The sequence below is a fragment of the Aethina tumida genome, chromosome 7, assembly GCF_024364675.1.
Source record: "Aethina tumida isolate Nest 87 chromosome 7, icAetTumi1.1, whole genome shotgun sequence".
In the NCBI taxonomy this organism is placed as follows: Eukaryota; Metazoa; Arthropoda; class Insecta; order Coleoptera; family Nitidulidae; genus Aethina; species Aethina tumida.
In genome coordinates, this window is record NC_065441.1 from 16,682,722 (window position 1) to 16,708,477 (window position 25,756).

Here is a 25,756-nt window from a genome sequence, read left to right on the forward strand (position 1 = left end):
CGAGTATTAATGTGATTTATGATAAAGTATTGTTCTCATAAAATGAATGAAACTTCGTCACAATATGTGTGTTATCTACCTTCTGGGAAAGGGCAGAATTATATACATATGCCTGAAATTGTCCTTAAATTTAGGGAATTATTATATTAATTGAAAGAATTTTCAATTTCTAATTTGATTGTGTATTGATGTTTCAAAATTCATGTCAGTGAACCCAGTAACAAAGAAATTACAGGCATTCTAACTTAAAAAAATTGGGTATTAGAAAAATATAAAATCCTTATAAAAGTTAAATTTAGTTCAAAATATTTTAGGTAAATCAGGGGACAACTAGTGTGAAGCACCCTGTATGTAATCTGCGTCGTATTTTGGTCGTTTTACTGCCGTACAATCTAGAATACCTAGTCACAAATGGCCTTTGCAATAATCCCGACAATTAACCCGGCCCCCAGAAAATATTTCCGTACAGATTCATGTTTCTGCGAACAGGGATCGGTCCAGCGGGGCTTCGGAGCCTAGAAATTTCGTTTTTATTGTCCCGTCCTCGATTTCCATTCACTACCTGCCCATTTTGTTCCATCCCCTCCCGAAGGTACTACCTGTAGGGGTGACATGGGAACGGTTCGTGTGTTAACAAGTCAGTACGGATTTAAGCAATTCCTTGTTGTGATATTAGTGTTTTTAGTGATGAAACTATTTTAGCTGTGATGTTTAACGACTTTTACGATATAATGCTCAATTTGAAGAGCGACACGAAAAACGATTATGATGTAGAAAAATACGGGAACGCACAAGAGGTTGGTGGAAAGTGAAACGTGCTCTTTATTTTCGCTTAGTAATCTTAATACAAGTTAAACATGTGTCGATAAACAACAAACGTCAGCAGATTGCGCCAATATTTTTATACGATTGTACACAATCGGTAATAAAATGTGCGGTGTAAATTAACACTGAACCATTTACTTCATCATTAAACACTTCATAACTTCTTCGAACGTGCGAAAACGTTTGCACGTTGTGAACGATGCGAGCAGATGTATTTTTTTTTATTATTAATTATTCCAATAGACGCAACTACGCAACAGATTGTGGTTAATCGACTTAACAAAACATAACCCAAATAAACAGTCGAGCTGGCAACTTTGTGGCCGGGCCACGTTGCCGGTTCGAGGGAACGTGCGATGGTCGAAATGGTTCCACCGGTTATTTCGTATTTGTATTAGTTTTAAAATTAAATAAATACGCACACGTTTTTGACGGTTTACGAGGCCATGTCACAACCTTGTGCGATTTTAAACGAGTTGTTTTTCGTTTATTTCAAATTTTTTCATATCTGTTCGAATATTTGTTTTGCACGTTTTACATTTTTTTAGGTGATAAGGTTTTCAAAAATATGTTTTTGGAGTTGGTTAAATGTTATTGGAGATACCTTATCAAACTTGCTGTTCAATAATTATTTCTGAATTGAATTAATTCCGATTTGCTAAAGTTACTTACTATAAACGTACTGTTGCTATAAAATAGTATTTTCTATTACAGATATCAGAAAACTTAATAAATTCTTTGTCCATTTAACTTTCATAAAAATTTGTATAATTTAATGCGAGTATTTCATATAAACTTTATATTTTCTGTTTAAAATTACATATTTTAAACTACTTTCTCCTGATTATATATATTTATGCTTTTGTGTTTCGGCTTTATTTTTAAAGGTTAAATTATTTACAAACGTGTAAACTTTTAAAATCACATAAAATATTTAGTTTTGTAATATTTATTCTTATTAAGACTTTGGATTGGCAAGAAACACAATTATTTAATTTTATTTGTGACTTTAAATATATTTCGTTAAAAATAAAATATGTTATATTAATGTTGAAGTATGAATTTATTTAATCATCATAAGACATGGATGCAAAAATTTAATTTAATAATTACTCTCAAAAATGATCAAAATATTTTTTTCCTGGTTTCAAAAGCACATATAAATATTATTTTATAAATAAATCACAAATTCTTGGAAATCGACGAAATGTCAAGTATCTTATTGAAAACTTAGTTCTTTTTGTTTTTATCATGTAAAACATATTTATTGATTTTTATTATATTTTATTCAATTTTGACGACAATTTTATATTCAAAACTAATTTCTACAAAAAAGCTTGGGGTTACTTGAAAATATTTTTTTGTTCATATACAGGGTGATTTACCTAATTTATTTATTAGAAATTTATGGAGAATTTAAGGTGTTTCTAATTAATTTAATCTTTTGTAAAATGTATGTTAAGGTATTATAAGGAGGCATTATTAGTTATTGTATGTTTTTCATTATGTTGCTTTTTATAACAAAATATATCTAGTTTTTAGACATATTTTAGTACATTTTAAGAGACTTTTAATTCTTAAATATTTCCAATATGTTTATTCTTCTTGATGATTTTTATATGGTGTAACTGGTGCTCATACTCTGTTTTATTTTTCCATTGAATCGTTACTTCGCGACCACCGGTAAACTTTCTAGTGCTTCTAGATTTAGGAAGACTTGTTCATACTCATTCATTAGACATGTTTCCAATTACAACTCATAGAAGTTCCGTTAGAAAAGTAAGAATCTATTGTTTATTGATGTGCTAGTGTCTCAAAAACATTTCCTAAAAAAATAATTCAGTTTATTATTTAGTTTTTGCCAGTTTAGGTTATAATCATTATTGTTGGTTTTCTAAATTTGGTGTGTATTTGTCACATGTCAAACGATCATTTTCAAAATAAAAATTTTAAGGCCAAAATATGAGACTAAAATTTCCGTTTTTGTACTTCCTCCTTTTTAACTAGAACATGTTTTATATAAGTTCGGAGGCGCAATTTTCCATTCCATTCATGGCCATAACATTTTTAAACAATGTGGTGGTAGGTCGCGTTGTTGTTGAACACCGACACAACGCCACAATCTGCAAAGTTCCACAGGTTACAACGAGTACATTGTGTTCGCAGGGAATGCATGACATGTTCATCCAATCCCAGCAGTTGGTCACGACGAATAGCAGCAACAACGGACAAGTGCAACAGCTCCATCAACAGCAACACAGCCACCATCAACTCCATCACCAGCAGCATCAGCAGAAGAAGCGGAAGGTCGAGTCGATCGCGAACCACAATAGCACGTCGACGGGCGTCATCGGTGCGGAGTGTCCCGGCGGCGGCAGCAACAGCAGCAACGGTGTCGATCAGCAGCTGGTCGACGCGGTGTTCGCAGTGACCGGCGGTGGACAGTTCGCGAGGGCCGGCTTGACCAGCCATGCCCCTGGCGCCAGTCCGGGCGTCAACAGTCAGCACCAGCAGCCGTTCGTTCGCGCCTCCACTATCAAGCTGCTAGACACGTACCAGCGCTGCGGCCAAAAGGTAGGTCGCCAACTCCACCACGGACTCGCCCCCTTCAAATTCCTTCGACATTTTGCTTATATATCAGTACCATCAGTACTGATTGTCAATGTCACTGTTACATATATAACAACTTTTTAGTTTCAAATGCAAATACAAAAAGAAATTAGAAATTGTGTTTTACACAAAGTTGCCCACATCAAATAATTTACCTGTTTTCCATAATTTTTTTAAAAATTTTTATGAATTGTTCTGTTCATAGACATAAATTAAATAATTATTTATTTTTTATTTATAAGTAAATGGTTTTTAGGTGACGCTGTTATTTTAATAATTAAGCCAATTTAATAACATTAATTTTAATTGTGATTAGTGGAAAACTAATTTTTAAACTATTTATCAAAATAAAACAGGTTTAAATTTTAGTTGGCGACAGAAAATATTTTTAATTGTTTTATATTCATTATTAAAAATTGTGAAAAACCGAAAATTATGAATAAAAAAGCAATTATTTCAAAAAATCAATGTACATTGACAATAAAAAATAGTATTTGATAGTATTTATATTATTATATGTGAAGAAACAAAAGTTAGTATTAGTTATCATATTATTAATGTTTCAAAAAAACATTTATTTTTTATACTTAGTCAAAAATATTTGATATTTCAGTATAAAAAGGGAATTTAAAAGTATATTTAACTATTTTTTTTGAATAGTATAATAAATAACTTAATGAAATGAAGATTAGAAAATTAAAAAAAACTGAGATTAAAAAATTTTTTAATTATTATACTATTTAACGGTTCAAAATAAAGAAAAATGTGGTAAAAATATTTATAATGATAATTTTATTAAAATTGTGTGACGAATTGTATGAAGAAAATATATATTAATGTCCCAAAATAAAAATTATATGATAAATTGATTTTTAATAATTATTATTGTTGTTATATTTTTATGACGTATATATAAAAATTGTGTAGAAAAGGAAGCATTTTTTAAAGAAATCTCTGTATACTTTTCCATTTCACATTTTAACGTAAAAAAGGGAGGACAAAATACTAATTTTTTGACATTTTATGTGGTGTGTAATGAATTTAATGAAGGAAAGATATATTGTATTTTTGATATTAAAAATTTTATTTAACGGGATAAAAATATTTCTAATAATTAATATAAGTCTAAATAGTACAGTAAAATATTTTGTTTTATATTCTTTGTAAAATGTATGTAAGAAACGAAAATTTTGAAAAAGGGGTACAATAATTAAAAAAAGAATCATCATAGTATACTCATAGTCAAAAATATAATATTTCAAAGTAAAAAAGGAGGGTAAAAGTACTTTTAAGAATTATTTGAATTTCTTTTGTAAAATTTTGTACGTATCGAAAATATTCAGCTAATAATCTAAAAAACAATTTTCAGCTTTAACAAATGTGAAAAGAAAAATAAAAAGTTCATAAAAATTCTATTTTCTTTTCTAACAAAAAATTAAACAATTATCAAGGACTAAATTGTTTTTACGTAACTTAAAACTATACACTTAATAAATTACGTATAATATTAACTTTTGCGATAAAGTAAAGCAATTAAAACCGTTATTAACATAAACTACATAAAATGGCATGTAATCCAAATGATTATCAATATTTAGCAAGATCGAATCGAATGATAAAGAATTTAAAAATAATCACGTAGCCGTAATTTAACGTTATTTACTTTTATAGAACCCCCAATAATGTCATATCCTTTAATGCGCCCCAATTGGTTTTACAGCACGTAAAACCGAATCAGTCGAAGTTCCCTCCGGGTTGATCTGATCAAGAAGGTCGTCGGGAATTGCGCGCAATTTATTCGTCTATAAATACGCAAAGTTGTGCGTACAATAAATAAAACTGACCGCCGTTGTGTTTTTATAAAACAGTTTTTCATTTGCGCTGATTGTTAAGTTAATAGCAGGCCACTTTCACTGTGCTACACTTTCGTAACGGCCCCGGCAGTTTTACTTTATTGTTAGATCTTTTTCTCGTCTAGAAGATGCATGTTTTATCTGGTTTTTAAGTCCGATATGGTAATGGCGTAGAAAGTCGGACCCGTGCGTGTGTTACGCAGATTCCTGGTCTCATAAATACAATTAAAATTCTCTACCGATTAAATCTTGCGGTACACTAAGCTTATTACTTTTACAGTTAGTGTTACGAGTGTTTGTCGTTCAATTTTGACTTGAATTTCCGTTACTAAGTCAAAACTTAACGATTTGTCCTGTTTGTGCTAGTCATTATCGATTCGTAGCTTATTATTTTAAATCAGTGACCCGATTGTCATAATTTCTATCGATCTCGACCGGTTAATTGTATACGGCATGAAAATTGTCACGTTAACAATAACAAAACTCGTCTTCCCGTTTAGTGTTTTCGTTACCCACTTCACCTCAGCGTGATGAAAGACACCATGCAATCGTCTATTCGACGTCGTCACTTTATGAAAATCGGCAACTAATTGCGACTGGTAACCGAATTATCCGGGATGGGAATATCCGCTTGCCGGATTTAATTTCCAATCGCTTCGGGGTTCTCGTTTCTCAACCACTTTATTAGATTCGGGATGAATCCAATTATGTAATGGGGCCCTCGACAATTTTCGGGTATCACTTGATGAGTTAACACTTTATAATCTGTTGGTGATACCAAAGAAATAATAATTATTAGACAAATTAAAATATTTTCGTCGTCTGTGAATCAGCTTCAATCTAGTAACCTTTAAACGATTACATTTGTCAGACTTAATAAACAAGATAACGTTAATGTTGTTAACAACCAGTTTGTGATCAATTAAGCACTAATAAATTGCAAATGGTGCCAAAATTCTGTTATGTTAGAATGTTATAAAATCCTTCGTTACTCACACCCACAGTGAATTTGTAGTTAGTCATACAGATAAGGCAAAGTTGTGTTGATTCAATTTATCAGCAGCATACCAATTGAAGACACTCGAATGTGATGTGTCGCAGAGGCTCCCCAAATGTCCGCGACTAAACACCGGCGGCGTCGGCCTTGTTTGTTGTTTTCGAACGCTGCGCCGTTCGCACATTATCAAACGCATCCGCTTCTTGTTGTTCTTAATCTAAATCGCCTTGGGGGAACCCGACTGGAAACCTTCTGCGAACGTGTGCCCCGTTCACGTCTGGGTCCCTCGCCTTCCACCTTGACATTATTATACTTGATACGACAGCGAGCAAAAAAATTAAATAAGACGGTTCTTCGCGCGTGTGTAACAAGGTGAAACGAGCCTTTCAGGCTGTTGAAAAAAATGCCGCGACTCCAGGTGATAAATTTCGAAGAAAATAGCCGATCTATCCGAGTCAGGGTTGACGAGAAAACTCGACCCAGATTCCAGTTGAAGATGATTGAAACTGTTTATTTTTGTCAACTTATCAAGAATAGTTTTTCAAAATTTTAAGCTAACGTAAGTGAAAGTTTCGGAGTTTTTCTCGAAATTATGTATAAAAAAAGAAGACCAAAACAATTTTCTATTGTATTATTAACACAAGCATTAATTATGTAAATTGTGCAAGATTTCTCTCATTATTACAAGCATTTTTTATAATTAACATTAATAAAATAAGAAAATATATATTTTTTTATTATTGTATTCTTATTCTTCACTATTTTATTCAAAAACTGTATTTTTGGGAGAATTGGACATTATTTTCCAAATATTAAATGAATAATCATGTTCAGTTTTATCAAATACTATATTTTGATAGCAGTTTTCTAAATTTTTTTGTCAACCGAAGTAATGGCTCAGTAGAGAAGAAATTAAAACGTTTTTGTTATAAATAGTTACCTTTTGCCTTTATTTTCTAAAAGTATATATTTCTGTTGTATTTTAAAAATTTTAAACACTTTAAATTAAAACTGTAATTTTGAAAGATTTCACAATACATCCAAGGTTAATGTGCAGATCTTACTAAAATTTTGTGCATTTAAAAATTATTTATATTATTTTTTATTTTTTGCCTTCTTTTACTGTACAAGGCATCATTAAAATATGTAAAATAATTGTTTTCAACATATTAACACACTATAGGCGGGTAGCAAAGTAGTTCAAACTAAGTTGTTGAATGATAACAAAAAATATAAGGATATAATTCTTTCAGTTCCGTATGTAAACCAATAGAGTAAAATTATCTCACCCCACTTCTAAAGTAAGTACATTCAAAAAGGTAAAAATTACCCGGCCAGCTAACAATCAACAGTTCTCGAGACGGGTATTTATACTCGACCCGTTTATAGTGTGTTAATATTGAATAACATTTTATCTATATGGAATATTGAATTTATTTAAAATCTGGTTTTCAACAGTTAAATTTTCAACATCAAATACTATAATTTGTCAGTAGTTTTCTAAAATTCTTTGTTAACCGAAGCAAAGGCTCAGTAGAGAAGTAATTAAAACGTTTTTGTTATAAATAGTTAGTTGCCTTTTATCATAATTTTAAAAAAATATATAAATATAAATAAATATATAAAATATACATTTGTTATACTTTTAAAATTTTACACGCTTTCAATTAAAACTGTATTATTGAAAGGGTTCACAATATTTCCAAAAGGTTAATATGTGTAGATCTAGTATTTTTTTATTATGTAAGACTTCTTTGAAATATGTAAAATATTAAAATTGAATAATACTTTATTTATAAGAAAATATTAAATATAATAGAATCTTATTTCTATAATCTACATAATCTATAATTTATAAAATTGCGTTTTTGAGGACAGTATAAAATTTCTCCAAAATTAATGTACATATCTTGATATTTTGCTCATTTAAGAACTATTTAGATTATTTTTTATGTTTTGTTTATATAAGTAAAATAACTGATTTGAAAAAAAAATGTAAATTATATTCATAAAAACTATTATTTATCAGAATCATGCATTTTTTATAAAATTCTTATAAATTCAAATTTTAATTATTGTTAAAATGTTCTAATACTTGTGTTATATTAACAAAAAAAAAAAAGAATTATAGAACCCCTTAATAAACGGCTGTTTTCTTTTTAAAGCGTAAATCAACGTGGTCGCCGGAAGGTAATGGTGATAGTTGCGGCGGCGATCTGGTCACACGGACAGCCGCGTCAACGAACAACGCCAACCAGCAACAGCAACACAGCACGTCGATCAGTTTCGGTCCGTCGAACGGTCAGCAGCAACAGCAGCAGCAGCAACAGAGTGCGACCGGTGGCGTCACCGCGTCCGCGCAGACCATCCCATCGACGACCAATCTCAGCGGAGGCCTCGAATTGGGCGGGGGCGGCGCCCAGGCGTCAACCACGACGGCGCACGGCAAAGTACAGGCGGCTCCGGGGGCGAACAACCCCCAGCCGCAAGGTAAGAAAAAATGTAATGAATCGCCAATTGCCAATTAGTATATTATTATTATTATTATTATTAATTATTGTTAACGACTGGACGCTTTGTGCCACAGTATCCTTAGGATACCCACTATGTTCTTGCGGTAATTGGACGGTTAACTTTTACTTTCGTCAGGGTAGATGGTTGGTATTTCTTACATAAATATCCTAATATCAACATAGTTTTTTAAAAATTCTGATATTTTTATATTTATGTGAATATCACTACATTATTCAACCCTGTTTTTATTATTATGCTTTTGTTTGCTGTGGTGACTGAAGACGAGGCCAAGTATAATTTTCCCCAATAAAATAATTGCCACTTACAAATTCTCCATAATAATTAAAAAATAACATTAGGTACAAGTAACGTATTCTATACTTGAATTCTCGGTACCTAATTTTTTATTTAAAATGATTTTGTATTTTTTAATTTTATTTAACAAATTACACATGTTTTGTCCTGGTTTCCTTAGTCACGTTATAATTGAGATATACTGTAATTCTTAAACCGTGGACTGTAATTAATTATGATAATAACAACTTATTACATAAATTAGAAACAGTAAAAGTTGAACCCAAATTTAAATTCTAATGTAATGTTAATTAAAAAGCCACATATGTCGAAGTCATCTGTCCGAATTTTTAATGTACAATTATGTAACATCAAAATCCGTTTTATTGGGTACGTTTGTATTAAAAACCCACAACCTAAAACGGTGGGAAATCCGACCTGTATAATATTGGCGTCGGTCGTCGATGCAGCCATGCAAGTCCCGTCGCTCACCGTCCGAATCAGAAAACCGAAATCTCCGACTGGACCGGCTTAAAATAATACCCGGGCCGCGTGCCTCGCCAAAACACACACATTTGCATCCAGCACATTTTGTGGGTTTAGAAAAATATCATATTTAGATTTGTGAGACGCATCGGGACATTTAAAATGTTAATATTTGTGGAAATGACGTGTTGTGGGCTATTGATTTTCCTCGCCTCAATAGACAACACCTAAACTTCCCCATTCTTTAATATTAACATCAATTTGTTTTTCTGTTTCCTGACGAGCTGTAACGATGTTTGCACACGCCGCATTTGCTTTATCTTGTAAAAATATCGGGACGGAGGCGTTTTAATCAACGAGCTCTTGGAATTCCCCTCCAGTCTAGGAAGATAGCCTTAATTGCTTAGGTTTAGTCTAAATTCAGTTCAATAAATCTTCTTGTAATTATTAACACACAACTATTATCAAACAGGTGGGAATTTTATTTATGTGAAAAGCCAGACATCACTGTGTTGTCTCGTCCTCAGTTGCCAGCACGATTTCACTGAATTTTATGGCAACACTCAAACACAGAACCTAGAAAACTAATTATATTGTGGTAGAAAGTTTCTATACGTTTTAAACGGGGTGCGAATGGTCGATGGGACAAAGTATTACAAATCTTTGTCCCATCGCAGCTGAGAAAATGTTAATTGATTTAATGGTGTAGTTAATTTAAATTTGTAAATTCTGGCATAGTAAATTATGCGTGTTTATGGCTGTCACCAAACTTATCATGTGCCAGGGTCATCCTGCCAATTTAAGATAGAATTTCGAATTTTATTTTTGTTTATCTGGATCTTGTTTGTCTCGTACACAAATTCATCACAACAAACCATTATTCTATTCGTCTATTGATATCAGACATAAATAGAAAGTTAGTGCGAACTATAAAAAGAACGTATTGTTATTATCTTTGGAATTGTTTACGTTGACAGAAATATTTTTCCAAGTAATCTTTATTGTTCTATCGAATTATGGCTTTTTATTATAGTAATACAATATTTCTGTTGGTGCAGCTGATTATTCCGTTGTGTATATTACGAACTTTTTTATTTATTTTTTTTTCCTATGATGATAAAATTCTACCATCAACACCATTAAGTCGAATTGAATGTAAATATGTAGTGTAATAAAATATTCAAATACTTTCAACAAACATATCAAATGTGCCCTTTACAAGAATTATTAGTTTGTTGATAATATTTTATCAAGTTAATTATGTATTGTTATTATCCAGGTAATTTAATATTATTACTATCGTCATCGTTTCCAACATGTCAAATCAGCATTTCTGTATGTTGTTCAATTCGCATTGTTTAATTTTAAGCCAATTCTTATGTTTCCAACTTATCAAACTAATTTATTTCCGTCATGCCCGTTACTATTTGTATAGCTTTTTATTATCTCCTCTTTTGACTAATGAATAGGCGATCAATTTGCATTCCGTTTGTATTAGTACTGCCAGGTGATAAATTGTCGGTTTAATTATGTTCATGAATTCGCCTGAATCACTAAATATGAATCATTGCGGAAAGTATTTGATGTTTTGAATGGTTGTTCGATTCGTTTTGACAGTGGTATAACGTGTAAAACATTTTTATGTCTGTTCCTTTTATAACCGACAAGTTTTTTTGTTTTTATTTGGAATAATGTATCTTATTTCAATTTTCTACTGTTGAATATGGAATATGAAAATCAATCTATAGAAAAGCAATTAATTGATTTATCGTTTCTCATCAATATTCAGAATTTGCGACATTACTTATTTTTTTCATATTTTATGCAATTTTTCCTTTTACTCCATAATTATATTAATTTAGATTTAATAATGGAAAAAATATTCTAACATAGACTAAAGATATTTTAACCTTGTACTAAATCTGTTAAATATTAATTTTTATCGTAGTTATTTAATTATAAATTTGAAGATACACGTTAAGTTAAAACAAAATCATAATATAATTTTGAAGTGTGGTGTGTGATTGAAAACGGACAACAGTAAAATCTCAATGAAAACCTTAAACACAACATAACATGTAAATTATAAAGCAATAAATCTAACAATTACACTTCTTCTTTCTTGGTGTTCGCGATTACCCAGGCACCGGATCGGGAAGCGATGGCGACTACCAGCTGGTGCAGCACGAGGTGCTGTACTCGATGACCAACCAGTACGAGGTGCTCGAGTTCCTAGGACGCGGCACCTTCGGTCAGGTGGTCAAATGCTGGAAAAAGGGCACCAACGAGATCGTCGCCATTAAAATATTGAAAAACCACCCGTCGTACGCGCGACAGGGACAAATCGAGGTCAGCATCTTGTCCAGGCTAAGCCAGGAAAATGCGGACGAATTCAATTTCGTACGCGCGTACGAGTGCTTCCAGCACAAGAACCACACGTGTCTCGTGTTCGAGATGCTGGAGCAGAACCTCTACGACTTCTTGAAACAGAACAAGTTCAGTCCGTTGCCGCTCAAGTACATCAGGCCGATTCTGCAGCAGGTCTTGACCGCGTTGCTCAAACTCAAGGTAATTTAGGTGGAACGTTAAATGATGAGTTGGAATTTACAATTTGGTTTCGTTCGCAGCAACTTGGTCTGATCCATGCGGATTTGAAGCCGGAGAACATAATGTTGGTCGATCCGGTACGGCAGCCGTACCGCGTGAAGGTAATCGATTTTGGGAGCGCGTCTCACGTCAGCAAAGCTGTGTGCAACACGTACCTTCAATCGAGATACTATCGCGCCCCCGAAATCATCCTCGGTCTGCCTTTTTGCGAGGCCATAGATATGTGGTCACTTGGCTGCGTTGTGGCCGAGCTTTTCTTAGGATGGCCACTCTATCCGGGATCATCCGAGTACGACCAGATAAGGTAACAATTCCCTGTTGTAGTTTTCTTACAAAGATGCTTAACTTTTGTGTTCGTGATAGGTATATAAGTCAAACGCAGGGTCTCCCAACGGAGCACATGTTGAATAATGCGTCCAAGACAACTAAATTTTTCTATCGTGACATGGACAGCACTTATCCATTCTGGCGTCTTAAAACACCCGAAGAACACGAAGCAGAGACCGGTATTAAATCGAAAGAGGCACGGAAATACATCTTCAACTGTCTCGACGACATTGGCCAAGTCAATGTACCAACCGACTTGGAGGGCGGACAATTATTGGCCGAAAAGGTGGATCGTAAGGAGTTTATCGACCTGCTCAAGAGGATGCTCACTATGGACCAGGTAGCAATATTTACTCCATCATGCTGTATTATTCATCCATCCCATTCCTTCTTTTTGACAAAATCTAACTGTCTCATTATGTGTTTAGGAACGACGTACGACTCCAGGTGAGGCTCTCAATCATCCGTTCGTGCGATTGGCCCACTTGGTGGACTATGCCCATTGCAACAACGTTAAGGCCAGCGTTCAAATGATGGAAGTGTGCCGCAGAAACGACTACAGCACCCCCACGGCAGGTTCACACCATCAACCGGCCCAGCAGGCACCTTCGTTGGTCGCTAACTTCGTACCAAACTCTAACGGAAACGTCACCTTCACCATCAACAACCAACTGACCAACCAAGTCCAGAGACTTGTCAGAGATCGCTCCGGCTATGACAACCTGGTACGTAATCATACTCTTGTAAATTTAAATGCATGTTATTAATAATAATAAACAAATTTCAGTATCAAATTTACAACGGCCGGACGGTTGGTAGACAATACGCCACCGCTAGCAGGGCGGATCCGTTCCAGCATCAGCTGGTGTCCAGCATACTGTGCCCCGCGGGCTATCAAGGCATGGGCGGTTCACCGGCCAAGCACGTGACGGTGGTGCAACAGCCTCCGTTGCAGATCCAACCGCCGATTCTGAGTCAGCCCGGACAGCAGCAGTACGTGCCGGTCAGCGTGGTGGAACCCACGGGAAGGCAGATGCTGTTGACGGTGAGTGACTTTCTGTACGACCAAATGAGAAATCCGCTCTATAGATTTAATTATTATCCCTAAGGTTTTATTGTTGTGTTGTCGAGCACGGTTTTTGATACTGTTAGGTTCAATGGAATTTTATTATGAATTTGTTGACGTACCTCACTGAGAATACGAGCAATCGAGAACGTTGTTATTAATACTTGATAACACAGTTCCTTGATAATTGTGGTGTTAAGTGATTTTTTTAATGTGCCTTAATGTGTGATAATAAAGTTATTACTTTTAATAATAAAGTACATGTTATGAAAAACAATTATAATTTTTCGCAACATCTACTATATTTTAAAGGAAATACTGGAATTTTAATTGTTAAAACACTTCGTGAGTTACCAAATGTTTGTGACCAAGGTGCTTATTCACCGTCTATGTAATTTTAAAAAAACAAAGTGATTTGTGTATATACTAATTTTATATTTATATTTAAATAAATGATTTTATTTTAATTTTTTGTTTTATTGATACCCAAATTCCCTATGTGAATTATACTTCCCCACAACAATGTGAAATTAGGAGACAACACAACAATATAACAAAATATATTAACTTAATTTTAGTTATTTGACTCTCTTACATATTTGAGCAAAAAATATTTGTTATAAATGAAGGAACACACTCTTACATTAAGCTAATAATAATTGCAAAACGTAAATGAACCAATCATAATTTCTTGTAGAACGCTGTGCAAACTTCGTGGCCCACGAACCGACAACAAATGGCGATCGTACCATCTTGGCAGCAGATACCTCCCCAACACGCCGCCATTCAACAACCTCTTTTGTCGGAGGCCGAGTGGGGCCGCCCCCTGTTGGTCGATTCGTCCGCGATACTGCAGGAACAGCGACCGGTCTTCCCGGTCGATGTGACCGCAGAGGTTTATAATCAAGCCATTGTGGAACATCCAGCACCCGGAAACTGGGGCGCGCCGACCAGCAAACGTGGTTCCAAAAACCATCACGTGGGACAATCCGGTTCGCACCACAACCACCATCTGATGGTGCCGACCCACCATCGATCGCATCATGACAAGAAAGAGCAGACACAGCTGAGTCCGGTGAAGAAACGCGTGAAGGAGGGCACGCCGCCTTCGGAGCAATTGTCGTATGGTGGAGGTGGTGGTAGAAGGAACCACAGTCCCGGTGGAGGACACTGGCAACATCAACAACAAGTGACACAAGACCACCACACACAGACCACAAACCACCACGGTCACGGCCACCACCACCACCATCATCACCATCATGGTAACAGCAGCGGTCGTCAGCATACGATTACCATCAACGACACTCCCTCTCCCGCAGTCTCCGTCATCACGATATCTGACAGCGAGGACGAAACGGGTGAAAAGGCGGCCAATAGAAACAACGCGGCTCAGCACCAGGTCCACAACCAACAGCCTAACGGCCAGCAACCTAGGAAGAACGTCATCAGTTGCGTTAGCGTGCCGGACAGCGATGAAGACAGGAGTTCCTCAAAAGTCAGTATAAGACTTTCGCAACATTGCGGGAAATTAAACGGTTTTCATTTATTCTAGCACTTCATTCAGCAGCAGATCAAGAACGAGCCGTGCACGATGAGTACGAGCGGCAGCAACAGTAGCACCGGCACGAATTACGCGTCGCAAAAGAAACGGTTGCTCGCCAAGGCGCAATCGGAGTGCATGATGAACGTGACGACGAAACAGGAACCGGGATGCGGCGACTATCACCGATCAGATTACGCCGCCGCGCCCCAGCAGCACTGTGGATCAGCCTGCAAGGAACCCGGTCCTCCTGTACACTCTGTATGTGTATAAAATTCTTTTTAGTTATAAATATTTACAATTATTTTTTAGCAACAGCAGTATCAGTATGGAGTGCCGGAACAGCAACAGCAACAGTATGGCAACAGCAATGCGGAGAAGAGGGTGTCGTGGGCACCTCCCGCTGCCCACAACGGGTCTTCTGGACATTCGCGACGGCACTCCACAGTGCCAGCGGTGAGTCTGACTGTAAGATCACTTTTCATTTCATCCTTTTCTTTCTCTTTTTGAACGTTTGATTTACATTTAACGATAATTCGTTTGAGATGTAGATTTAATTAAATAATAAGTGAAAGAAACAGTTTGGATTGAAGTCTGGAACTGTTAACATAAATCGAATGTTTCAATTGCAGCCTCCGATTGCACACAGCACTAGAGACAGTTTGGCTGTGTCGCGGGATCAACATCTCCTGGCGCCTGGAAAAGGTTGGGGTCCTCCACAAGGTATCCATCATCAAACTTACAGGTAAGTGATTTAGTATTTGAACACTATAATTCTGTAATGGTGACGATGGTTGTACGTATGGCTACTGAGAGTAAATGTAGAAAACTAACAGAGATGCTGCTGTTTTTCTTTAAGTAATCAATATTGGCTACAAATATTAGGTTTATTCCATTTGAAATCAATCAACCTCATTAATTGCTCATGATACAACATATGATTGACTTTAAACTATAATTTTAATTGGAATAGACCGTTAGATACTTAAATCGAAAAACGGATGCTGATGAGAGTGTTGATGTTGCATGCAGGACAGTAAGTATCCCCGTATGTTGTAATTGTAGACACAGCAGCGCCCATCTGTCGCCGCAGCCGCTGGGTGGAGCGCCCAGGCTCTCGCCCCAGCATCCACTAGCCGCGGCCGCCGGCCAGCCGCTCTATCACCAATCGGCGGCCGAGCTCTATCGTCGACCGGTCTACGTGACCACCACGCAGCCGGCTTATTTGCCGGCAACGGTGCCCCAACCTGGGTGAGTACCGGTTTCAATTGACGCTGACGCTGCTTATATAGATCCGTTTGCTGCTTTGATGTTGGGTATTAGTTTACTAGTTTTAATTGATGTCTGCTATTGTATTTAAGTTACTTCGTGGTGGATGCATGAACCTACTGTAATCAGGATTATTGCACGACTTATAATTTAATTAACCTATGTAATAATTTTATTTGCACTGCTTTATGCGCATATTTGTTATTTTATTTGTGTGTTTAAATATTTTGTATATATATTTGTTTAACATATTTATACAATTGTGTGTATATAAAAATAAAACATATCTAGTCGAATTGTGTTTGCTTTCTTTTCAATGAAGTTTTGTTTTAGAACTCTATGCCAATAGCAAACTTTTGCATTGTGGTCTCAATTTATTTCATAAATTTAAATATAGTAATGATTAAATCGATTTAATCGGATTAAAAATTTACTTATAAATTACATTTTGAAATGTGTGCATATTTTGTTTGTTGTATAATGTAGTTGCAATTTAAAAGATTTTATGTTTCTGAAATTATTTTCTAGCTATGATCAAGCCATTGGACAATGCCAAAACTATTGCTATTGGCGAAATGGATACTAAAGCAAGTTTGTAATGATTAATAATTAATAATTTATTTTTAAAATCTTTATGACTGCGTTTACTTTTAATTTATTATTTAATTTTTATTAATTACTGCTTCTTATATCTAATGAACAATTAATTTTAAATGTACTAACATTGTAACAATTTTAAGAAATATTTTATTAATTTAAAAGTCATCACAGTTTTAAGGCGTTTCTTTTCAAGCTCAACATTGTGAAAATTTATAATAATTTTATTTGTTATAATTTTGTACTCTACAGAAAAGTTTCTTAATACATTTTAAGAAATTTTAGTTAAACTCTTAATAAAATATATTAAACGTATTATTTTATGATTTTTACAATATTTAAAAATATAATGTACAATATGTTTTGTAAATATAATTAAAAAATACTTCTTTTTAAATAAATCATTGAATAAATATTAATAATTTATTTTTAACATGCCATATTTTGGATATTTCTATATATTTCTAGTGCTTCTTTTGCTAGTAAAGAACATGTTTAATTATATTAACTCTGTAACAATATCAGAAAATATTTGGTGACTTAGAAGACACCAAATTTTATGAGGTGTTTCTGTCAAAATTTAACAAATTGGGAAATTTATTTGCCTTATAAAATGCTTTCTAGTCATTTTTCAGTTATTTTTTACCATAATTAAAATATAATGTACAACTGTTTGTCCAAATTTAACAACGTGAAAACTTTTATTTTTTGTTTCCACAATTTTCTCTGCCTTATAAATGCTTTTTGTAGTTTCTTTGTTTTTGTGGCGTAAAGCTTCTTCGCTTAACGTTAATTAAAAATGACCTGGGACATCGTTACTAATATTTCTAGTTTATTTTCCCACAGTAGGGCGCTGCCGCCGCCTCCGGCTCACCACTCTAGCGCCCGGCCGGTCCTGGCCAGCCACCCGAGTCACCCACCGCTGCCGGCTCACCTGCAATTCCCGTCGCACGCCCAGGTGGCCGCCGCCGCGTCTTACGGGTTCGCCCCTCTAAGTCCGGCCAAAAGCCACCAGTATCAACAGGCTAGTCTGTGGTTCGCCGAATAACCGACGCCCCGCGTCGTCGCAGGCCCCGCCTGCTGTCTGACGCGGCGCACGCGCGGCTTGAAACATCGACCGGAACACGGATAAATTGTGTGATGTTTTTTTCGTTTTTGTAATGCAAGGTAAGGTTGCGGACTTATTGAGTCTGACCCAAGAAACTGTTGACGTGTCCACGAACTGGTGCAATACCCGAAAACTGACGTAATATTTCCTTATGCCTTACCATGTAACCCTCCTGGCGAGGGATTGTTTTGTGCACTGTAGTTTTATCGTCATGCCAAACTTGCACACGTCATCCGACATCTACGAGTGCAATCAAATGAAATTAACCCATTAATTTCTGGTTCTGTAAATAGTTATGTAACTTTTTTAAGTTATTAAGTTTGATTTGTGTATAAGTGATAATAGAATGTAAGAACTATTTTATTGTATCGTTTATCGTGATTCGTAATTAATTGGTGTTACCGCTTAAGTTCGATTGAAATTTCAAGGTTCGTTTATTAGGTGGTTTACATTTTAATCGTAAAGTATTTTTCAATGAGTTTCTTTATTTTTGGTGTTTGTGGTAAACGTCCTAAGTACATGTTAATCTCAATTATTTTATTTATTATAAACACTAAACAATTCTTTATTATATACTGCCTTCATATCATATTCGATTGCCTATATGCAATCAATATAATTTAGTCATTCTTTATTTTTATGCTTATGTATCTATTGTAGAGTTTTTAAATTACTTTTAATTTTCTATCTGTGTATATATTTCTAGTTTTAAAAATTCGTGACGCTCTTGGGGCACGATACAAGTTAACTTTGAATTATTCTCATTTTAATGCTAGCGTTTATACAAAATGCATTTTCAAGTAGATAATCTTTTACTATATGTATATTTTGTTTTTGGCTTTGGTATATGGAATACCAGGAGTTTAGAGATGAATAGATGTTTTTTCTTTTTGTAAGGGAAGAAGTTAAGGTTAAAATTTGCTCGTGGGCTGCGTACAAGATAAACAAAAAATGGAACGAGCAAATTCTGTATTATAAATGTCATAGTTTTCTATAACTAGTCAAGTAGTAACTCAAAATGACTTTCGTTGTGTTAATTGTCCAAATTCGTACAGAGTATTTTTCATTTTGGAAGATTCTTCGATAATGCCGTATCGTAGTCTTGTTTTAGTTTAGTTTTCCAAGTTGTCTACGTTATAATTATTAGGGTATACATTTTTATTAACCAATTATTTTTTTTTGTTTTTTTTTAATTTAATAATAAGTTTCTTTCATGAACATATTGTTCATTCATTCGCTTTATAGATCTTAAGGTTTTTTTGAACAACAAAGTTTGTTTAAGTATGTTGCAATTTATATTGTAACATAGGTTTATTATTATTAAATATTATTCAAAACTAGGTCTGTAAATAATCAATTAACCAGCACTAATATAGAAAGTCACAATATTGTGAAGACAAAGTTTAATAATAGTAATCTTTCAAAACGGAATCAACACACTCGTTTTGCCAATTTGTGCTCTTAACACAGACGATCATCAATTTGTCGACAAAAATTAACAAAGTGAGTTGATTGGTGTGTTTAAAAACAATTTGATGTGCCTGTAAAGAATTATAAATCTTTTCTGTCTGTGGCTCTATGTTTGACGTACATGTACTATTTAATAACAAAGATTAATCGCACTAAATGTCTAAATGTTCCACAGGGATATGCGTCAATAGAGTTACGGTAAATATAGTTGTGATATTTAATAAAAAGAAAGTTATAATCATTTTAATTGTATATAACGTATTCGCCTAAAAAGACGCGGTCTGATCAACAAAAAAATAATTACGATGGATAATTTATCACTTTCTGGATGCACGAATACAAAACAAAAATATTCTGTTAAGGAAACAGTAATAATGTTATTTAACTAAAGAGACTCGTGGTTAATTTTTTGTTGTAGGTGCGTTAAGAGCGGGAAAAACAGGCGGTAAATTGATAATGACCGCTCCGGGATTCCCCGAGATATTTTATCTAGATAGATGGTACTATACCTTTAAAACTCTAGGTGTTAGAGTATTCGTGGTAGATGTACAAAATATATAAGAATATTTTTGGATTATTGATTAGATTAGACATTTTCGGGTAAAAATATATTACTAAAAAATAAAATATTCACTGTATCAAATTAATCAGGTGTTTTCGCGCTTTATATGTAAGGTCTTCTATGAAAAAAAAATGCTGTCCAAAATAATTATGCATGTTGATGTTTTTAGAGACGTTTTTCGAAAACCCCCACATGTTTTGAATTTAGTTCCTTTCTCACTTAATTTTACTTGAAATCAACATAATTGTACATATTTATTTTAAAGTTGATATAAAGATCTTTTTTCTGTGATCACTCAAAATTTGTAATTGTTTTGTAAATATATATCATTGTTTCATATGTTTTATATATTTGATCAAACATATTTAAGCAGAAATGCAGACAAACTAAAATCTTTGCTTCTCTATATATCCGATAATTGACCAAACTAATTAATTGTTTGATCAAATAAATAAGCAATGTTAATTAAATAAGGCTAGTTTTAAATATATATATCGCCTTAATATCAGAACAATATTCTTAGTGACTAGATTTATTGAGGATAAAACACAGTCCTTATTGCCTGGTAAAAGTTTAGATGTTCGTATTTTGCTCTGGTTTTATTCAATATTGTATGTTGCACAGGGTGAATATTATTAAATTAAATATTATAAACAGCGAATTAAAGAGTAGTTGCCAAAAAAATAAAAATTAATATTAACATAGACTCATCGAAACACTTTTGCTTTTTCATTATAATTTCTTGTTTACGTTTTAATTACTTTAAAAAAAGACTGGCCTATTTTACGACTATATTTTAATTTTTATCTAATCATACAGTATTAAAATAAATGCTTAATTTCGCTTAAAACGATGTGATACATTTAAATTGTTGCAAGCCAACAATATATCAAAATAATTAGCACAATAATGGATTACCTCATAGTAAGATTAGCCGATCTCTCCCCCTTAAGAAAAAACACTTGACACAGTTTAAACGTATCCCTAAAAACACACAGTTGATCCATCTACAAATGTTCTTTGCTGATTTTTGTTTGTTCGTTTTCCTATTTCGAAATTTTCGCGCTTCAATTAACGCCTATAATCGATAGTTTTTGACCGGGCCGTTTCGCACGTTCTGTCCGATTATTGCGCATTACCCCCAAGTTTTATCTTCGATCCCAATTGTACAGCTGCAGGACGGTTGTGTTATATAACAAATAGAACACGTAAATACATGTTTTTGTGCTTTTGGACAGAATAGCGGGGACGGTTCATAAAATATTGACAAGTTGGATAATAATTTGTAGTGGGTTTAGGTGTAATATATTTGAATATGATGCATTATTTGTGTATATATTATATTATGGGTTGGTTTTTTTTTGTATAAGTTACCATATATTTATATTCGATTAGAAAACGCTTAAAAGGTTGTAGATTTTGTTCTGTTCTGCTATTGTTAGATCAAATAAAGAAAAATTATTCCAATATCAAAAGTACTATATATTATATATTATAATATAAAAAATCAATAATCACTTCCGTATAATAATACATAAGGGTTTTTACTATTGATCTAAAGGCTGCACTACAGAATAGATTTAGGCGGATCCGGGACATTACCATCGATCGTGTTTACACCAAATTGCAGTGGTCGATTGTAATGTCCTGATCCGTTTTAGTAGTTTTACTATTATATTATTAGTGTTATACACAAGACTGGTGTAGTATCATGTCAATATATAGCTAATTAGAGGTGTAAAACCAATAAATGGTGATAGGCTATAGTTATTAATGTATATTAACGTTTAAGTAACCATGGATTGCCGGATTTTTGTTGGTGTTTATCTTTAAGCATTTTTCGGTGCGCCGGTGGTCTTCTCGAACGTCTCTTATCATGACAATGCGAAATTAACAAAATGATGTAAAGTACAAACAAATCCCTTGAGTGTTTGTTGAATTGAATTGTAGATAGAAATATATTTATTGAATGTAAATAGCAGATTTAGTATCCTGTCATTGTTTATAAGATAATAATAAATTAATCGTATTGTGTTTGTTCCAATTAAAATATGCACTTTGCAATGTTCCAAGTGGATCCTGCCTTAGTAAGTAACAAATTTTTGTGTGTATATACTTTATACTTTATGCAATGTAAGAGGAGTTCGTAAAGTCGACTGGTGACAAGTTCATTTAATAATAATGGGTGATTAATTATATTTCTTTAAGTACAAAAACAATTAAAAAAAATGGTTACATTTTATACTAAAAATGAAAGTAACACTGCTGTTTTTTATCTTAGGCATATAGTGTATGTCAGTCATAATATATAGCTGTTTGCAATAAAGATATGTAGTTAAACAAATGTTTTGAAAAATATATTTGCACATGTTTTCCCTTTAATGTTAGGACAATCGTAGTTTCAGAATTTTATGGAGTCGTTTTTGTGAAATTTCCCCCTAGCGAGAAACGTTTCACAAATACGTTAGTTTTCGAATTTTTAAAGAATCAAATTTATATGCTTCTAAAACATTTACTCCACTCCTAGAGCAATTAGAGAAATTTTCATGAAAAACTATCGGATTGGTCCTTAATAAGGTTATTTTTGGTATACTGCTAATGGTAACAGCCGATTTATTAGCATATCAGCATATCATTTAATTATTTTTTAAATAAAAATCTGATGAACCTTCCCTACAAATTACCCAAACAATTAAAATAATTGCACAATTTTTCGGGCTGAATCTTTGACACTCCAGAAGTGTAAATTGTGGGGAAACCATATTAAAAATTGTGTTAATCTGTGGTAACTCTAAAACATTAGCAGGGTACGGAAATTTTGTGATTATTTGTAAAACGTCCATGTATCTGGATGCCTGTGAAAACAGTTTATTTAAAATACGAATAAATTGGGTAATTCAGAACGACACGTTCTAAATTTTCGACTGTATTACTGACTGCATTGACTAACCTGCCACAAAAAAACTGTTAGTTGGACCAAATAATAAAATACACTGTGCCCGACTTCCATATAATTTCCCTTGGAAAATTTGAAAAAAAAAATCACAAAAAAATCCGATTACTTTTACAACAAATCAAATTCCTGTTTTGGTTATTAATTAATAGGTTAATCTAATCAGTGTCGGGCGCGGGATGTATTAAAAAGTTTTTAATATTTCGTACAAATAATTTGTTTCAACATTGTTAACTTAGATATTATGTGATTTTGGCCTGAAAAACCTATGTAAACTTAATGTAATATAGATATTTGCATGTAACATAGATTTATAACTGTAAAAGCTTGCATAGAAAATTTATTACATATTTTAGTATGTTTTCTCTATAATGAATTAATGTTGCCTTTTTGTCAAAACCATCTTTGTGGGTGCGAAACCTCTAACGCTTTAGTCGCTGGAAGTTTCCGCATTAATAAAGTCTACTCAAGGCTTAAAGTGAAGTTTTATTTTATATAACCTTATCATCAATTATTCCCAATTTCAGGAAAGCTTATTTGAAGACGACCAAATCAGAATATTTGATCACTATCGACCAATTTGTTTTTAATTGCATGGTGATTTCATGAGACGACAATGCATAAATAAAACAGTGAACTAATTTCATCGTCAAAATAACCAATTTTAATTTTATGTCCCCCTTGTGAATTACTCAAGAACACACCCTTCTTGACACGTGAATTATTTATGTTTGAATATGACCTATAAATAATTATGAGAGTAAAACAGTACTTAGCATTTTTGTTTATTCCCACCAAATCATTATTCACTCCTATTTTAATCTGTGGAACAATTGGAAGTTCAGTACGAATTAATGGATAATTAGGATGTACCTCATACGCTTCCGAGGGTAAAATAATTCGTGCAAATCTTAGAACATACTATCTATCAATGTTAATCAGCTTAGTACTTTAATGTGTCTCAAATTATTCCTCCGTTATATTTAACAAACTATTGTCAACACCGGACGGAAACAAACTTCTGAAATACAAAAAACCCCTGCAAAGATTATTTAATGAAGTGTCAAAAAACAACGTGCAAATCCTATAAAAAATAAAAATTCCGGTGTCGTACAATAAATATTAAAAGCGGACAAAGTCGATAGAGAGGAAACCGTACTCGAAAGAGGGTCGAACAAAACCGGCAATCTTAAATCTACAAACAATTTAAAATGCGGATACTTTCGGATCTTGAAACTTCCAATAAATTTAAAATATTGTCTCCATAATTCAATATTTATTTTGGTGCACGAAAGTTTTTTTATTTTATAAATGGAGCAGTTTGTCACAGAAATTACAACCCCAATATTTTCACTTATTGTCGTACCTCAACTATTTGTTTTCCTACTTTCCGTAAAACTTTTCAGTTTATGTCCGTTTTGAAGTGATTGAAGGGTGGTGTTAAAGTCATCATTTACAGGATGGTGCCAGACTTTTGACACTGAGTATATTCAAACCATATTTTTAAGGGCTTTTGATGGGATCAACTAACTTAATAAAACGACCGTAACACTTGATAGCTTTTAATTTATTAGCAGCAGCATTCAAGTGCATTTTAACCAAATTATTTAAAATAGGAATAAATTAGGAATTTTAGGACGATACTCGTTATCACTGATTTAGTCTACAATAATTGGTTTTGTTTTGAAATTTAATTAATTTTCTTATTTCTCTTTTTATAAAATCAAGCTTGAACCAGATTTTTAACGAGTCCGATGGCAACAAAACGCTGTAATTTAATAAAGACGGAAGAGAACCTGTTTTTTACTATCCTTCATAAACTTCTTATTTAAAATAATGAATTAGAACGGGTGAATGAAAACGGATAAATTCCAAATAACGAACACGGATTTAATTCAGGCGTATAACAAAAGTCGGGAAACGACGAAAAATCGTAATCAACGGTGCTCTGGCAATACGGCCGTTCATTTAGCTATGTAAATGTTGCAATCAAGTCGGATCTCACACGGTCGCATTAGCATATTCGCTTAATATTGGGTCGCGATGACCAATTTCGTACCGATTCCGCACATGCCCACCCTTCCTTGCAACTTTACGATTGCTCCTCCCGTGCTTTCGGCGGGTTCATCAACAGTTTTATATTCGTGCCTTCGGAATAGGTTGTTTTGCTGAGCTTTTTTGCGCTGAACCCACAGAAATTAACACTATTTAAACGGATTAACTGTGACTTTTTATAATATAGAAAAATCTGAGCATATTTGACTAAAAAACCACGTTCATTAAGATTCGTCAGCACAGCTTGTCAGTCAAAATTGACTCGATTCATAATTCATGGTCCCGCTTTTGTTTTAATGACCTGCCGCTCGGCGATAAGATATTCAGGAACGTAGTTTCTATATCGGGGCGTGGATATGAATAAAATACGCAATATAAAATTAAAATAAGAAAACCTAAAGAGGCTTTTCGAATATGCGTTAGTTCTTGATGTGTGAATATCGCGAAATTGAGTTATGGCACGGTATACCGTATGAAAAATGCTCTTCGTGTCTGGATATTGTAAGAGATGGATGCACGACAAAGAGAGAAAAGTTTTGCCCGGTAGTAAGAATCCCTACTCTCAGAGACAATGCGCCGTGCTGGTGCGCGCCGGCGCACAATGTAAATTAATCTTTGCG

General features: G+C 33.8%; 1 protein-coding gene across 11 annotated transcripts in view; it reads left to right on the forward strand.

Annotated features, from left to right (window-relative positions):
• LOC109603106 (homeodomain-interacting protein kinase 2) overlaps positions 1–23,559 on the forward strand; it is a 30,264-nt gene extending 6,705 nt beyond the window's left edge. The window contains exons 1-15 of one of the 11 annotated variants that reach the window (XM_049970190.1): positions 701–797; positions 2,992–3,399; positions 8,451–8,787; positions 11,723–12,147; positions 12,207–12,490; positions 12,550–12,856; positions 12,942–13,238; positions 13,301–13,558; positions 14,277–14,844; positions 14,902–15,077; positions 15,135–15,383; positions 15,435–15,590; positions 15,755–15,867; positions 16,188–16,373; positions 17,835–23,559. In XM_049970190.1, coding sequence (XP_049826147.1) covers positions 708–797; positions 2,992–3,399; positions 8,451–8,787; positions 11,723–12,147; positions 12,207–12,490; positions 12,550–12,856; positions 12,942–13,238; positions 13,301–13,558; positions 14,277–14,844; positions 14,902–15,077; positions 15,135–15,383; positions 15,435–15,590; positions 15,755–15,867; positions 16,188–16,373; positions 17,835–18,036 — 4,056 coding nt within the window. In that variant the 5' untranslated portion in view covers positions 701–707 and the 3' untranslated portion in view covers positions 18,037–23,559. Of the gene's footprint in view, positions 1–700; positions 798–2,381; positions 2,908–2,991; positions 3,400–8,450; positions 8,788–10,672; positions 10,859–11,722; positions 12,148–12,206; positions 12,491–12,549; positions 12,857–12,941; positions 13,239–13,300; positions 13,559–14,276; positions 15,078–15,134; positions 15,384–15,434; positions 15,591–15,754; positions 15,868–16,187; positions 16,374–16,483; positions 16,688–17,834 lie in introns of those variants that run through there. The other 10 variants (XM_049970186.1, XM_049970188.1, XM_049970192.1 and 7 more) reach the window with 10 other exon arrangements.
• Positions 23,560–25,756: the final 2,197 nt, after the last annotated feature.